This window comes from Ranitomeya variabilis, chromosome 1 (genome assembly GCF_051348905.1).
Source record: "Ranitomeya variabilis isolate aRanVar5 chromosome 1, aRanVar5.hap1, whole genome shotgun sequence".
Lineage (NCBI taxonomy): Eukaryota > Metazoa > Chordata > Amphibia > Anura > Dendrobatidae > Ranitomeya > Ranitomeya variabilis.
The window spans coordinates 46,426,537-46,444,589 of record NC_135232.1 but is presented as its reverse complement, the minus strand read 5'-3'; the positions used below and the strand labels follow the sequence as shown (position 1 = coordinate 46,444,589).

General features: G+C 49.0%; 1 protein-coding gene across 1 annotated transcript in view; it reads left to right on the top strand.

Moving 5' to 3' along the window:
• The window catches only part of LOC143804700 (acyl-coenzyme A amino acid N-acyltransferase 1-like), a 98,787-nt gene that overhangs the window by 34,625 nt on the left and 46,109 nt on the right, over nt 1–18,053 (top strand). The window contains exon 3 of the mRNA XM_077283063.1: nt 3,194–3,396. Coding sequence (XP_077139178.1) covers nt 3,194–3,396 — 203 coding nt within the window. The remainder of the gene's footprint in view (nt 1–3,193; nt 3,397–18,053) is intronic.

The window sequence follows — 18,053 nt, the reverse complement described above, 5'->3', positions numbered from 1 at the left end:
TTGCCAATATTTATCTCCCACTAATTTTTTTTTTGGAAAAGGGAGAATGTACCCCCCCCAAAAAAAAAAATTGCCAAGTATTACACAGTGTTTTCGGTGCCACACAATGACAGACAGATGCCACACACAGCAATGGCACGGAGGCAGACTTGCCAATATTTATCTCCCACTAATTTTTTTTTGGAAAAGGGAGAATTTAGCAAAAAAAAAAAAGGGCCATGTATTACACAGTGTTTTCGGTGGCACACAATGAGAGACAGATACCACACACAGCAATGGCACGGAGGCAGACTTGCCAATATTTATATCCCACTATTTTTTTTTTGGAAAAGGGAGAATGTACCCCCCCCCCCAAAAAAAAAATGGCCAAGTATTACTCAGTGTTTTCGGTGGCACACAAGGAGAGACAGATACCACACACAGCAATGGCACGGAGGCAGACTTGCCAATATTTATCTCCAACTAATTTTTTTTTTGGAAAAGGGAGAATGTACCCCCCCCCCAAAAAAAATGGCCAAGTTTTACACAGTGTTTTCAGTGCCACGCAATGACAGACAGATGCCACACACAGCAATGGCACGGAGGCAGACTTGCCAATATTTATCTCCCACTAATTTTTTTTTGGGAAAAGGGAGAATGTACCCCCAAAAAAAAAAAAAATGGCCAAGTATTACACAGTGTTTTCGGTGGCACACAATGAGAGACAGATACCACACACAGCAATGGCACAGAGGTAGACTTGCCAATATTTATCTCCCACTAATTTTTTTTTTGGAAAAGGGAGAATGTACCCCAAAAAAAAAAAAAATGGCCAAGTATTACACAGTGTTTTCGGTGCCACACAATGACAGACAGATGCCACACACAGAAATGGCACGGAGGCAGACTTGCCAATATTTATCTCCCACTAATTTTTTTTTTGGAAAAGGGAGAATTTAGCAAAAAAAAAAAAAAAGGGCCAAGTATTACACAGTGTTTTCGGTGGCACACAATGAGAGACAGATACCACACACAGCAATGGCACGGAGGCAGACTTGCCAATATTTATGTCCCACTATTTTTTTTTTTTGGAAAAGGGAGAATGTACCCCGAAAAAAAAAAAAAAGGCCAAGTATTACACAGTGTTTTCGGTGGCACACAATGAGAGACAGATACCACACACAGCAATGGCACAGAGGCAGACTTGCCAATATTTATCTCCCACTAATTTTTTTTTTGGAAAAGGGAGAATGTACCCCCCCAAAAAAAAAATGGCCAAGTATTACACAGTGTTTTCGGTGCCACACAATGACAGACAGATGCCACACACAGCAATGGCACGGAGGCAGACTTGCCAATATTTATCTCCCACTATTTTTTTTTTTGGAAAAGGGAGAACGTACCCAAAAAAAAAAAAAATGGCCACGTATTACACAGTGTTTTTGGTGCCACACAATGAGAGACAGATACCACACACAGCAATGGCACGGAGGCAGACTTGCCAATATTTATCTCCCTGCAGTTATCTCAGAAAAGTATGGCAGGCAGCTATAACAAGGACTGCTGCACACAAAAGTGTGGACAAACACACAAGATAGCTGTGCAGAAAGGAAGGAAAAACAGGATTTGTGCTTTGAAAAAAGCAGTTGGTTTGCACAGCGGCGTACACACAGGCACAGCAATGCAGCTATCAGGGTCAGGGAGGCTTCTAGTGCAGCCCAATGAGCTACAGCGCTGAGGAAAAAAAAATGTAGCTTCCACTGTTCCTGCAATCAAAAGGTGGTGTTGGACAGTGGAAATCGCTACAGCACAAGCGGTTTGTAGCTTTATGTACCCTGCCTATCACTATCCCTGCTTCCGAAGAAGCTGCAGCAACCTCTCCCTACGCTCAGATCAGCAGCAGTAAGATGGCGGTCAGCGGGAACGCCCCTTTATAGCCCCTGTGACGCCGCAGAAAGCAAGCCAATCACTGCAATGCCCTTCTCTAAGATGGTGGGGACTGAGAACTATGTCATCACGCTGCCCACACTCTGCGTCCACCTTCATTGGCTGAGAAATGGCGCTTTTAGCGTCATTGAAACGCAACTTTGGCGCGAAAGTCGCGTCCTGCATGGCAGACCCCACACAGGGATCGGCTCGGTTTCATGAGACGCCGACTTTGCCAAAAGTCGGCGACTTATGAAAATGAACGATCCGTTTCACTCAACCCTAGCTTGGACCTCTTGGTATGAGACCCAGCTTGTCGTCTGACCTGTTTGACTGTCTCACGTCTCGTTTATCTCTGCTCCCATCTGGCTCTGACTTCTGGCTTGTATTTGATCATGTGTATTGCTGTGACCTCTGGTACTTCTTGTCCTGACTGTTTCTGACTCAGCTCGTCTGACCACTCTCTCGCCACTTGGTGGCTCCTGCCATGCTGCACAGTGGTGCTATGCTGTGTGTGCATCCTCTCTTCCCTCACCAGCATCCCCTGGTGGAGGTTGCGCTATACTGCACTGCAACAGCATTACACTACAGTCTTTTTTTTCATCAGAATGTAGTGTGGTGCACTTTCTGTGAGCAGGGGGCCTTACCGACCTGGGTCTACTCCAAACAATTGGTGCATACGGATGGATGTGGTGTCCCTCCAACAGGGTGAGTCGTAAAGTTGATGCTTGTGGCTTAACTCAGCAGTGTCCAACACCTCTCACACTAGATCCTGGCCTTTTCCATCTCTTTTCTAGCAGAAATTTCCTCACATCTGACAGGTTATGGTCATGGATAAGTTCTTCTCCAATTTGACGCTGCTCTGGTTTCTGTGAGGTGCATCCATGAGAGGATGTTGTTGGATTCCTCTCCAGCACATCCTCTCCCTGTTCTCATTAACTGCAGACTGCCCTTAAGATGGCCGCACTTCCTGTTCCTGTGTTTCACATCAGTCACATTGTAGTCCCACCTCTGATATTTTATAAGCATATCACAGTCTTTCAGTAATGCTTAGGCAACAGCAACATGTTTTGACCAAATAATAACATTACTGCAGAGACGCAAATCTATTTACAACAGGTACAGTGTTACACTGGTGTAGATACAGGTACGTGCAATTTTACTGCTCTGGTCAGTTGACACTCATGTACCCCACCTAATACATTTTTGAATAGGTAAAAAAGTGAAACTCCTTTTTTCTGGGCTTCAATATTGTAGAATCCATTTTTCCATTTTGTCTTCTCTTTAGGTGAAGGACCCTTTGTGGGAATTATTGACCTGTTTGGAGGTGTTGGTGGCCTACTAGAGTTTCGCAGTAGCCTCCTGGCCAGCCGTGGGTTCGCCACTCTTGCACTGGCATATTTTCATTATGATGATTTACCTATGTTCCTCGGTGAAGTGGATTTAAAATATTTTGAAGAAGCCGTTCAGTTTCTATGTAATCATCCAAAAGTAAGTTAGAATTTTTTATAGAAACATGTCAGTGAGTCTTACGTTTTATGGAATCCTTCGAAGAGTTGACATGTCATTAAAGGGTTGTTTCCATAATATCAATTGTAGATCAGCGACTTACAATCCTAAATACAAAATCCTAAATACAATTAATTACTAAAAAAAAAACCCACTGCTCCAGATATCACTGCTTGAAAACCTGCATTTCAGAGGCTTTTGAACTCTTGGTTATCTATGGATAAGTCCTGTAGTTCATCAATGAAATGTTGCACATGCTCAGTAGACACCTGCTATTCTTCTATAGTAGATATACTTTTCTTAATTTCCAGTGACATGCCGCATGTGCGATTACACCATCCTCCGCACTGCAAACCTGTTGCTGTCAATGGGAGTACAGCTATCCTTCTCTCTGGATGAGCCCTAGTTGTGTGATAGATACAGCAGAGCAAAAGCAGAAGTACCAGACACTGGATGCCTCCTACACAAAACTACAAATGAAATGCAGCTGGGCCATTATCTATAGAAGGGGTGTCAAACTCATTTTCACTGAGAGCCACATAAGAATTATAGCTAGCTTTCATAAAGCCACTGGAACACTGGTGGCTGTGGACCAATTGTGCCACGGGCTGGAAATTACCTTGGAGAAGCATGACTTAGTGGCTACCTGGTCTTCAATAGCTCCTCTGATGGTGAGGATAGGCTTGGACCACAGGATAGCCACCAAGTGTTACTGCGGGGCAATGTCCAGACCTACAGTAGCTGACCCATGTGTTAGAGCAGGTATGCGAGGTACAGAGGCACGAGACAAAAGCATAGTCAGACGGTCAGGGGTCAGGGCAGCTGAGGTCAGGAGCGGGGACAGCAGACAGTAGGAGAACACAAGCCTGGTCAGTAATGGGAGAAATAAACAATAGAACACTTTGACAGGAACTAGACGCAAACAGCATACTTGACATTAGGGTATCCGTGAGTCATAGTAGCTTAGATGTTAGTTAACCTTCTCCCCATCCATCAACCATACCCACCTCTTTTACCGAACCCTTGCCCAAGTACCTGTTGCGGTGACCATTGCCGACTAAAAACTTTACACTGAAATTGGATTAAATGGCCACAGCAGCCTTTTATTAACATTTAATAAAACGATTTAACAATAAAGTCCAAAAGAGGGGGTGTGGTCCTCAAAGCCCCAAAACACCTAATCTTAAGTATCCATAGCCCACCGTGGCCCCAGGTCAAGTCTTACCCCCAGCCGCTATGCACCAGCTCGGGGGCAGATGATAACCAACCTGTCCGAACCACTAAACAATTGACGGGTCCCTTGATTAACTCTGCCATAGGATTGAACAGACCCCGTCCAACCGAAATTCCTTAGAGGAGTCCAGGACCTCGTGAGATCCCCCCCTTACCAATCCACCATTTCCATTTCCACAAACTTCGAGGACTTTCCCCCCCACGGCACGCAGCCATGACATGATATCAAAATTTACAAGCAAAGAGTAAACAACCACCAATGATCTTTTGACATCTTGACCCCATATAAGCATGACATAAACACTGACTTAATTACAGGGAGGGTGGGTGGGAGCTTCTTCTAACCGGTGGGTACCTGACTGGTGAGATCCCCCCCCCTACCAATCCACCATTTCCATTTCCACCAACTTCAAGGATCTTCCCCCCCACGCCACCAACATGAATGTTCTGACCACTCAAATATTCATGTCCCCACACACTTTCAAAGCTGTCTCGATACCTTCCTGTATGGCCAAGCACCACATATCCGTGCCCACTGCGTTTAAATGGACGCCATCCGCTCTCCAATAACTTCCTTCACGGATACCAAATCTATGTGCCTAACTACCACCGCGCCATTCCTTCCCATAAAACGAGAAACTGCTTTTTTCAACTTAATCCTTTATTAATCCCCGCCACTGATCTCGCTCCTCGCCAGACCTTCCTCGGGACAAAATCAGACCAAACTACCACCACTTTTGGAAACATCACCCACAGCCTTAGCATGTCAAGCTTAATGTCTTTTATCAACTCTCTGCAAGGCCTCTTAGGCTGCTTTCACACTAGCGTCGGTACGGGGCCGTCGCGCTGCATCGGCCCGACATACCAACGCATACTGTGAAAAAAATGCCCCATTGTAAGGTCCGGGGAGGAGGGGGCGGTGTTTCGGCCGCGCATGCGCAGTCAAAAATGGCGGACACGACGTGAAAAAAAAACGTTACATGTAACTTTTTTTGTGCCGACGGTCCGCCATAACACGACGCAACCGTCGCACGTCAGTTGCAACATGTGGCACTGCGTCGCAATGCGTCACTAATAAAAGTCTATGGAGAAAAAACGCACCCTGCGGGCAACTTTGCAGGATGCGTTTTTTCTCCACAACGACGCATTGCGACGTGCAGTGCCCGACGCTAGTGTGAAAGTAGCCTGACCCAGATCATTCCCTCCTAAATGTATAACAACTATGTCAGGAACACGGTCCAACCGAACGAAACGATGAAATTCAGACACAAACTGACCCCAAACAATCCCTCTTTTACTAATCCACCGTAGGGTTGCTGATTCCTGAGGAAAGCCCAATTGACGCCCTGACGGGCGCATCGCAGCCCTCAACGCTGCCCAGAAGACGAATGAGTGTCAAATAATCCAAATTAACCGATGATGATGGTGTGCAACAGAAAAAGGAGGGAAGACAAACATCTCATATCAGGTTTGGCCGAACATAAGACCGAAATCTCTCGAATTCCCAGCGACCAATTTTCTTTATCACATCCTCATGCAAACCCAATCTAGCAGCTTCCGTTGCTGCCTCAATCCTGAACGAATGACCATTTTATTCCGCGGCTGGTAAACCCCCTTCCTCCAAACAACGTCAAAAACCGCTATAAATTGGAACCTGGACAAAAAAGAGCCGTCAGCATGAACCAACAACGGTTCCCTTAAGGACCTCCCGTGTTGCATAAAATGCCTCAAACAAAACACCGGACACAAGGGAGAACCACGAACCTCAAACAGTACAACAAGCTGGATGGACTAATGAGCTCCCCTAGGCGGAAAGCACCAAAAAACGCCAAAGAAAATGCGGCATTAAACAAATCAATTTCCCATGCAGAAGAGCATATGACCGATAATTTTCTTCCAATTACCAGCAACACTTCATATGAAACAGGCCGCCTGCCGTCAACTGACTTCCTCCCTCTTTTCATACCTCTTACCACTTGCCGCACCAAAAATGATTTGGTTTCATCTGTCACTCCTCTGACTTTAAAGCTAAATGATAACCCCGCTACAAACTTACCCAGTTTAGACACTGACCAGCCTGACTCCCAGCCATGACCCAACAACAACAACAACAATTTACTCTCGTCCTCAATCTCAGTGCTAATTGATGCCCTCCAAGCCTCCCAAATATTCCATGGTTGGCCGTACTGCCTCCAAGACCTGTCTGCCAATGACCTAGAAAAAAGATGCCTCACGACCCGCAAGGCAGGTTCCATAATTCTGCTGGACACTCCGTGCCCTGCGATTCAGACTCCGAGCGTCGCTCCCACTGTGAACAAAAAAGAGAATCAGCAACAGAGTTAGAAGAGCCAAAACCAATTTCCGCTACAATCCATAAGTTAAATTTCAAACCTACAAACACCAAGTGCTGCAGTACTTTCGCGACTGCCGTTGATGCCGCCGATAGAGTATTTATCGCCACCACTGCACCTGCATGTTCACAAAGAAAACGGATTTTTCTGTTTTGAACCATCTCCCCCCACCGAGCCAGCGCTATAACCCAGGGAAACAACTGAAGCAAAATGCGGTTTGACACCAAACCCGAATCGCTCCATGACTGAGGCCACATTGACACCATCGAGTCGCCGTGAAAATACAGACCGAAACTGCGGCTTTCATCTACCTTGATGAACAAACCCAAAACGTCAGCATCCACGATTGGGTGAATCCAAATTGAACGACCATTATAATTCTCCAAAAACTGTTCCCACACTTTCAAATCGTCTCTCAACTCTTTTTTTAATCTGATAAAATGCAGAGGGGATTTCACCCCCGACATCGCCAACGATAGCCGCCGACAAAAAACACGTCCCATCGGCAAAATCCTGCAAGCAAAATTCAGTTTGCCTAATAACGACTGTACCTCCTTCAGAGTTAATTTACGTGCACTCGCTGCTCTCCCTACCTCAGCCTTCAAATCCGTCACTTTTTCTTCTGGCAATCTGCATTCCATAGCCATTGTATCAATCTCGATCCCTAAAAAACTGAGTGAAACAACCGGCCCAACTGTCTTGTCAGCCGCTAAAGGAATCCCACATTTTTGAGCCATTCTCTCCATGGTATGCAATAAAATTGAACAATTCGCTGCCTGTGCTGGACCAATAAATAAGAAGTCATCGAGATAATGGATACAGGAATTTAAATAAGAAACATCCTTAACCACCCATTCTAAAAACGTACTAAAAGTTTCAAAGTATGCACACGAAAGCGAACAACCCATAGGAAGGCAACGATCCACAAAGTATACTTTATCCCAAAAACAACCTAACAAATGCATGCTCTCTGGGTGTACTGGTAATAAATGAAATGCTGCTTCAATATCTGTTTTTGCTAGCAGTGCCCCTTTTCCACATAATCTAACCCAGTCTACAGCCGCATCGAATGACGTATATAAAACCGAACACAACTGAGGATCAATCCCGTCATTCACTGATGAACCTTTTGGTAATGATAAATGGAACTACCCCAAGTGGTGAAACCCTTAGGTTACTGAAAGGGGCCGATTCGAAGGGACCGGCCATCCTGCCCAAGGTGACCTCCTTTTTTAACTTTTCTGAGACCACATCTGGAAACTGCAAAACCGATTTTAAATTCTTTTTTGACAACCTAATTTCTTGCTCAATAAATGGGATCCTAAAACCTTCCCTAAAACCGTCTCTCAACAACAACGCCGCCACTACATCAGGGTACCTATTTCGATAAGCTTCCATCTCTTCCAGTCGAACTGGAGTCACCCCTTTTTTCAATTGTATCACTTCCCTTCTGCCTGCTTCCCCAAAAACATTTTGCGGCCCTGTGCGTTCCCCCACAAGATGAGCATTCGTGAATAAACATTTTCCCCCGAATCTACAGTTCCCTTCATTAAAGGAAAAACACAGTCCTTTTTGCATAGCCACTGAGTGTCCTGACTGTCCTGAACCCCCAGTGCCCCTCTGAAAAGGCTGACCCGACCTAGAAGGAATCATCACCTTCATCCATAATGCAATATCATTGTGGTCCCATCTAATACTAGGTCGTACCGCTTTACGCTGGCGAAACTGTTCGTCGTATCTTAACCAGCCTTGTCCCCCATAAACCCTATATGCCTCGCCGATTGCATCCATGTAACAAAACAAGCCTGAACAATTCTCTGGTGCCTTCTCTCCAATTACACTGCCAAAATGGCGAACGCTTGTAACCAATTCGAGAAAGTTCTAGGGATTAACCGGTACCTCCTCCTTTCTTCGTCCTCTTTTTTAGTATCCTCCTTCCTAACCCTATCCAAGTTGAAACGCTCTAATGGCAAGAGAGAAAAAATCTCTATATATTCCCCTTTCCAAATCTTATCTCTCACCTCGCTTTTTAAGTGAGCCCCCAAAGGGCCTTCGAAACATACATATACTTCTCCTTTTGCCGCATCATCCAGGCATACCGTGTCATCCTTCTCTTTCTCACCACCTGCCCCTGTGCTAAAACTAGTACTAGCCGAGTCATCCATAACTGTGTTGCCTCCAGACGCCCTACCCCCTCCTGTTCCGGACTGAGTACTACTAGCATCAGCAACCACTGTATTTGAAATTCCCCCATTGTCAGCAAAAACTCTAGTGCCTAATATGGAATTCCCATCCTCCAACCAAGCTGCCGATGGAGATGCTCCTCTCGCACCTCCCCCAGACCCCAGTAAAAAGGCGAAATCCCTAAGTCCGTGTAACAATAAACCCATGCCCCCGCTCACCCCACCAGACAACAACTCCCGCCCCGTATTCTCAATAAGCGGCAAGCAGGGAGTGAGCAAACAGGAACAATATGCTCACTCTCACCTGGCTGCCTGGGTGCTGTGACCCCACCAGCCGTAGATCCTGCATCCTGATGGAACATCCTGTAGCACTCATAGATAGGTCTTCTGCTCCAGTTGTAGCCGCTGGGTCGACCTGTAGGCTCGGCTGCTGGACATTTTCAGTTGGTACTGTAGCTACAAGGCCAGGGACCCCTGAGGCTGATGCTGTGCTGTAAGTGACTCCTGTCACGTTGTGTGCTGCCGCACATGAGCTTCCCTGCGCTTGTGCAGGGAATCCAGGATTGTCGCCCGAGGCTGCCGATCGCTGTCCGCCTCCCAGGAAGGCCATGGGAATCGACCCCCCAAATCGGCAAGTGCTGCTCCTCTGCCTACCGTGTGGCGCCGTCGCTGACCGCGCGCTGCTGCCTGGGCCAGCCGGCTGCTGCCCGCTATGACTCCCACGCTGAGGGGCTGACAGGTAAGGCCCCCGCCTCCTAGTCTCTCACTCATGTCCTCGCAGAGCATGCCTTGCTGCCGCGCAAGCGCCCGCCATCCCTGGTCCCGGCTCCCGCTGGGGTACACTCACCGCCGCGAGGGAAGCGGATGCCTCCCCCTGCTGCAGGTCCCGCCGTCTGCTCGGATTCCTCCCGGTTCTCTGATGAGGCGCGGGCTGCCTACGGCCAGTGTCAGGAACTGGAGGGTCCCTGGAGGGGCTCCTAATTCAGCGCCGGATCCTTGGGGTGGCATCTGGGCTAAGACGCGCCGGAGGCCTAGATCTCCGCGGCCGTCTGCCATCAGATGGAGCTTGTGAGCCTCCTGCCGCCGCCCCCTGCAATAGGCTGCTGATGGAAGTTTGCAGCCATGCTGTTCCTTGGGTACCTGCAGCCTCCCTCAAGCTTTAAAGCAGGGCTTCCACCTCCATATCTCCCATCTAACAGGGAGCTTCTTCTAACCGGTGGGTACCTGACTGGTTGTCCCACCAATATGGCTGCCACTATTTATAAACCCACCTTTTTTGAATCCCTCTGCCCCTTCCCAAACGGTGATCTCATCACCCCAGCATTCCCATTAACCCTTTATTTATTTTAAAACTAAAAGCTCCTTAATATCCCACGTCTCCTTGTCATGCCGGCCTCCCCTTAAAGGGCCGGTGGCCCAGTACGTCCTCACTGGAACCTAAGCCCTGGCAAATGTGTGGAAGGAAGCAGGGCCTGATATAGTACCTGCTGGATGATGATTAGCTGGAGAATCCAAACCCTGCAGGACACAGCGGAGTTAAATTCTGCAGATTCTGGCTGTTGCCCTCCTATAGCCATTTGAAAACAGAATACAGATGCAGCAGTGCTGAGGAGAGTTGCAAGAGACAAACTCAGCAAGTCAGGCTGACATGAAGAGCAGCAGCACCATGACCATGGTGAGTAAGGTGGCGCTGAGGAGGCATGTTAAAGGGCACCTGTCACCCCGTTTTTTCGGTATGAGATAAAAATACTGTTAAATAGGGCCTGAGCTGTGCATTGCAATAGTGTATTTTGTGGACCCCGATTCCCCACCTATGCTGCCGAAATACGTTACCAAAATAGTCGTTTTCGCCTGTCAATCAGGCTGGTCTGGTCAGATGGGCGTGGTGTCTTCCCCCAGATCTTGCTTAGTTTTCCGTTGGTGGCGTAGTGGTGTGCGCATGTCCAAGGTCCCGAATCCACTGCACAGGGGAGTGAAAAGAGCGCGATGTGCGCTATTTCATTGGTGATCGGTGGGGGCGGCCATCTTCCTTTGGCCGCGCGTGCGCAGAAGCGGCGCTCTGCTGGCCGCGGCTTCAGGAAAATGGCCGCGGGATGCCGCGCGTGCGCAGATGGAGATCGCGGCGGCCATTTTCCTGAAGCAGAGATGCGAACTCTGCTTCATCTCACGTCAGCAATTAGCTGACCCCCGTGGGGAATCGGGGTCCACAAAATACACTATTGCAATGCACAGCTCAGGCCCTATTTAACAGTATTTTTATCTCATACGGAAAAAACGGGGTGACAGGTTCCCTTTAATTACTGCTATTACAGTCACTTGTAATTGTAAGTGCTCATACAGATGTCTGTGCCACTTGGTACGAGCACAAACTGCAATGCATGGACTGGCCAGGGACTAGTAAAGAGCTGCCCCTGGATAATAAGGCAAAGAGAGTTGTTTTTTGGCAGCTGGGCTAAGAGCGCTTTCCTTGGATAGCAGGGTTAAGAGAGCTGTCTTTGGGTACTAGGGCTAAAAGTGCTGTCCCTGAGTAGTATGGCTATGAAAGCTGATCCCTGAGTAGTAGGTCTACGTGCGCTAGCAGACCTGCCCCTGGGTAGTAGGGCTAAGAGAGCTGTCCCTATGTAGAATCCTGCTATTCATGTTCTGAATCTTCTGAATCAGGTGTATCTTCATGTCTCTCCAGAAGTGAAGGGAACGGTATTTCTGGCCCATGAGGCACAGGGCTAATTGCTGACGTGAGATCCGGCTCCATAATTTCCTTTTTATTTTGGAGGTTGAATCCCTCCATGTTGCATGTACAAAAGTAGTCATCACTATGTTTTGCAGTTCCCTTCAGATCATAGGCACATCAAAATGAAAGCTCTCCTTCCCTTTAGACCACTCTCATAGTTGTACACAAATTGAACACGCACTATATGTGGAGCCCGCGACTTCATACCTCCCAACTTTCGAGGAAGGGAAAGAGGGACAAAGTTAGCGGCGCGCAGCGGCAAATTTTAGGCCACACCTCTGACCACACCCATTTCACAACTAGTCACACCCCAAACACACCCATTTAGCACTTCTGATCACAATGTTTCGTAAACAATAATTATAAACAAACAAATATGGCCACACAGTGCTCCATACTGTATAATGGCCAAACATGATGCTCCATACTGTATAATGGCCCCACATGATGCTCCATACTGTATAATGGCCCAAATGATGCTGCGTACAGTGTACTGGCCCCACGTGATGCTCCATAGAGTAAAATGGGCCCACATGATGCTGCATACTGTATAATGGCCACACATGATGTTCCATACTGTATAATGGCTCCACATGATGCTCCATACTGTATATTGGCCACACAGTGCTCCATACTGTATAATGACCACACAGTGCTCCATACTGTATAATGGCCACACATGATGCTCCATACTGTATAATGGCCACATGATGCTCCATACTGTATAATGGCTACACATGATGCTCCATACTGAATAATGGCCACATTATGCTCCATACTGTATAATGGCCACACAGTGCCCCATACTGTATAATGGCCACACATAATGCTCCATACTGTATAATGGCCACATTATGCTCCATACTGTATAATGGCCCCACATGATGCTGCGTACAGTATACTTGCCCCACGTGATGGTCCATACAGTAAAATGGCCCCACATGATGCTTTGTACAGTATAATGGCCCCACACGATGCTGGGTACAGTATAATGTCCACACATAATGCTGGGTACAGTATAATGGCCGCACACGATGCTCCATACAGTATAATGGCCCCACACAATGCTGGGTACAGTATAATGGCCACACATGGTTACCCCACCCCCATCATTGCCTTCTCCATCACTACACACACACATCTTTCACCGCGCACCCTCGCAGCAGCTGGCAGCTTCCACTCCCACGGTGCTGATTTGTGTCATCCAGCTGCGCCGCTGACTGCTCACGTTGCTGCAGCTGTGATACGCCACTGATAAAGACCTCTCCGTGTCTCCTGTGCCAGTCAGTGTCAGAGCAAGGAGCAATATCTTCTCCGATCCGACACAGCCAGCGTCCGCTCCGTACACCTCGTACACATGCGACTCTGCTCCATACACCTCGTACACGCACAACTCCGCTCCATACACCTTGCACATGCGGCTCTGCTCCGTACACCTCGTAAACACATGGCTCCGCTCCGTACACCTCATACACACTTGGCTCCTCCCCATACACCTCGTCCACACATGGCTCCGCTCCGTACACCTCGTCCACACATGGCTCCGCTCCGTACACCTCGTACACACACGGCTCTGCTCCGTACACCTCGTACACACATGGCTCTGCTCCGTACACCTCATACACACGGCTCCTCTCCATACACCTCGTACACACATGGCTCCGCTCCGTACACCTCATACACACATGACTCCGCTCCGTACACCTCATACACACACGGCTCCTCCCCATACACCTCGTACACACACGACTCCTCCCCATACACCTCGTGTACACACAGCTCCACTCCGTACACCTCGTACACACACGGCTCCACTCCGTACACCTCGTACACACACGGCTCCACTCCATACACATCGTACACACACGGCTCCACTCCGTACACATCGTACACACACGGCTCTGCTCCGTACACCTCGTACACACATGGCTCCTCCCCATAGACCTCGTACACACACAGCTCCGCTCCATACACCTCATACACACACGGCTCCTCCCCATACACCTCGTACACACACGGCTCCGCTCCGTACACCTCATACACCCACGGCTCCTCCCCATACACCTCGTACACACACGGCTCCACTCCGTACACCTCATACACACACGGCTCCTCCCCATACACCTCGTACACACACGGCTCCACTCCGTACACTTCATACACACATGGCTCCTCCCCATAGACCTCGTACACACACAGCTCCTCTCCATACACCTCATACACACACGGCTCCTCTCCATACACCTCGTGCACACACGGCTCCAATCCGTACACCTCGTATACACATGGCTCCGCTCCGTACACCTCGTACACACACAGCTCCTCTCCATACACCTCATACACACACGGCTCCTCTCCATACACCTCGTGCACACACGGCTCCAATCCGTACACCTCGTGCACACACGACTCCACTCCGTACACCTCGTATACACATGGCTCCGCTCCGTACACCTCGTACACACATGGCTCCGCTCCATACACCTCATACACATGGCTCCTCTCCATACATCTCGTACACACACGGCTCCACTCCGTACACCTCGTACACACGGCTCCATACACCTCTTACACACACGACTCCGCTCCATACACCTCATACACACGGCTCCTCTCCATACATCTCGTACACACACGGCTCCACTCCGTACACCTCGTACACACGGCTCCATACACCTCTTACACACACGACTCCGCTCCATACACCTCATACACATGGCTCCTCTCCATACATCTCGTAAGCACACGGCTCCACTCCATACACCTCGTACACACGGCTCCATACACCTCTTACACACACGACTCCGCTCCATACACCTTTCACATGCTGCTCCGCTCCGTACACCTTGTACACACGCGGCTACGCTCCGTACACCTCACACACATGGCTCCGTACACCGCTTACACACGCGACTCCACCGCATACACCTTTCACACGCTGCTCCGATCCATAGACATCGTACACACAGCTCTGTACACATCTTACACACATGGCTCCGCTCCATACACCTTTCACACGCTGCTCCAATCCGTAGACCTCGTGAACAAGCGGCTCTGCTCCATACACCTCATACACACGGCTCCGTACACCTCTTACATACATGACTCCACTCCATACACCTTTCATACGCTGCTCCGATCCATATACACACACGGCTATGCTACATCCACACTGTAAACACCTCCTGACCTCACAAATACGCTTACCCTCGTCCAGCGCCATGACAACCAGCAGAGTCCTGTACACGGAGGTCCTCCCGATCACGTGACCCCCTGACTCCTCTCATCCTGTGACTTCATCACAGGTCCTGTGCACACAGAGCAGCCAATTTGTGGTGTGCTGCTCTGGGGATGCAGGGACTCAGGGAGCTGACTGGGTGATATTACACACCTCCCAACCAGTGTGGGACAACTAATGTCCCGCCCGGGATCACGGGGCTGACTGTCAAAATCGGGACAGTCCCGCTGGATCCGGGACGGTTGGGAGGTATGGCGACTTGTCCTGATCATCTAGTTTTACATCAAAGTCCACATAATACACTTTTCTGTTAGACGTTGTAAGAAACAGAAGCTTAATCCACCACAAGGACTAAATACTGAGAGGAGTCTTGGTAAATGCACCATCACACTCTTATGAACTCTGTCTAAAAAAAAAATCTGCCTTTGCCCATAGAAACCAATCACAGCACAGCTTTTGGTTCTTTTACTGATGAGGTAAAATGAAAGCTGTGCTCTAACTGGTTGCTGTGGACATCACCACACTGTTGTGAATTGTGACAAAAAAATCTGTCTTTAGTGCCCATAACAACCAATCACAGCGCAGCTTTCATTTGTTATACTACTGAGGTAACATAAAAGATATGCTATGATTGGATGTTATAGACACCACAGTGGCGTACAAAGGTGGGTGCCGGGGGGGCGGGCCGCCCCGGGTGGCACAATGCGGGGGTGGGTCACCGGGCCGTGGCCGGCGCTGCAGCTGTTTAACGCTATTGACGTGCGGGCCCGCACCCGCACGTCGATAGTTAACAGCCGCCAGCCAATCTGAGGCTGGCAGCTGACGTCAGTCCCAGCGTGCATTCTGACGTCATTGTCAGTCCCGGCGAGTGCACGCCCCTCATGTGCAGCTCCGCCGCCTGCTCCGCTCTCTGCCGGGAGAAGGACAGCAGCTCCTTCTCGTTGTAGCGCATCCTGAAGACATTGAAAGTTCTCCTTGTAGCATGGGTCTAGAAGTGTCACCAACCAGCAATGAGTGTCATGAAAAATTTTTAGAATGCGAGGGTCATGTGAAACGCAGCGCAACATAAAGTCAGCCATGCATGCCAGACTGCTAACAGGCAAGACTTTCATGTCCTCACCAATAGGACGACTGACCATGCTGTCCTCCTCATTATCCTCCCCCTCACTGTCCTCAGGTTATCACCGCTGAACAGACAGTATAAAAGCTGTGCTTGTAGTACTGTCTATAGCGCATGAAAGTAGCTCCTGTCCTTCCTCCTCCTCCTCATTGCCTACCAATCCACGTTGGGAAGACATGAGGCTGAGCTGAGTGTAATCCCCCTGTATGGTTCCTTGATTCATGTCCTCGTGCTCTGCCTGCAATGCATCCTCTTTAATTATGAGCAAAGAGGTTTTCAGAATGCTGAGAAGCGGGATGGTGGTGCTAATTATGGCGTCATCGCTGCTCACCATCTTGGTGCAGTCCTCAAAGTTTTGGAGGATGGTACATATGTCTGACATCCATGTCCACTCCTGAGGTCTTATGTGTGCAGTCTGAACTGAATATCGATGGCCTTGTTGATGTTAGTGGTCAACAACTGCCTCTTCTGCTCACAAATCCTTTCCAACATATGCAGAGCAGAGTTCCAGCGCGTGGGGACCTCACACACCAGTCGGTGAGCCGGAAGCTGCAAATGCTGCTGAAGCACTGCAAGGACGGCTGAAGCTGTAGCTGATTTTCTAAAATGGACAGACAGACGGCGTACTTTCAATAGCGATCCGGCAGCTCCGGGTAGCTTTTCAGAAAACGTTGAACCACGAGGTTAAGCACATGGGCCAAGCAAGTTACGTGTGTGAGCTCACCTTGCCTCAGAGCTGCCACCAGGTTCCGGCCATTGTCACACACGACCATGCCTGTCTGTAGGTTTAGCGGTGTCATCCAAATATCTGACTGCTCTTTCAGCGCTGTACACAACTTTTCTGCATTGTGCGGTTTGTCACCTATGCAGATTAGCTTCATCACAGCCTGTTGCCGCTTGGTTGAGGCAGTGCTGCAGTGCTTCCAGCTTCTGACTGAAGTTGAAGTTGATTTCAGAGATGGAGGCTGAAGAGGAGGAGGAGGTGCAGGAGCTGTACACTGTGGGGGCAACCCTGATTGACTTAGGGCCCGCAATCCTCGGCGTGGGGAGGATGTGTTCTATCCCAAGGTCCGACTGGGTCCCGGCTTCCACTATGTTAACCCAGTGTGCCGTCAGTGAGATGTATCGTTTCTGGCCACAAGCACTTGTCCAAGTGTCCGTGGTTAGGTGGACTTTCCCAGTAATAGTATTGTTGGGCACAGGTAATGTTGTGGGACACATGCTGGTGTAATGCCAGTATGGCACATTGGGAGAAATAGTGGCGACTAGGGTTGAGCGAAACGGGTCGATCATTTTCAAAAGTCGCCGACTTTTGGCTAAGTCGGCGTCTCATGAAACCCGATCCGACCCCTGTGCTTGTCGGCCATGCGGTACGCGACTTTCGCGCCAAAGTCGCGTTTCAATGACGCGAAAAGCGCCATTTCTCAGCCAATGAAGGTGAACGCAGAGTGTGGGCAGCGTGATGACATAGATCCTGGTCCCCACCATCTTAGAGAAGGGCATTGCAGTGATTGGCTTGCTGTCTGCGGCGTCACAGGGGCTATAAAGGGGCGTTCCCGCCAACCGCCATCTTACTGCTGCTGATCTGAGCTTAGGGAGAGGTTGCTGCCGCTTCGTCAGAAGCAGGGAGAGCGTTAGGCAGGGTCCACTAACCACCAAACCGCTTGTGCTGTAGCGATTTCCACTGTCCAACACCACCTTCGGTGTGCAGGAACAGTGGAAGCTATTTTTTTTTTTTTTTCCTCAGCGCTGTAGCTCATTGGGCTGCCCTAGAAGGCTCCGT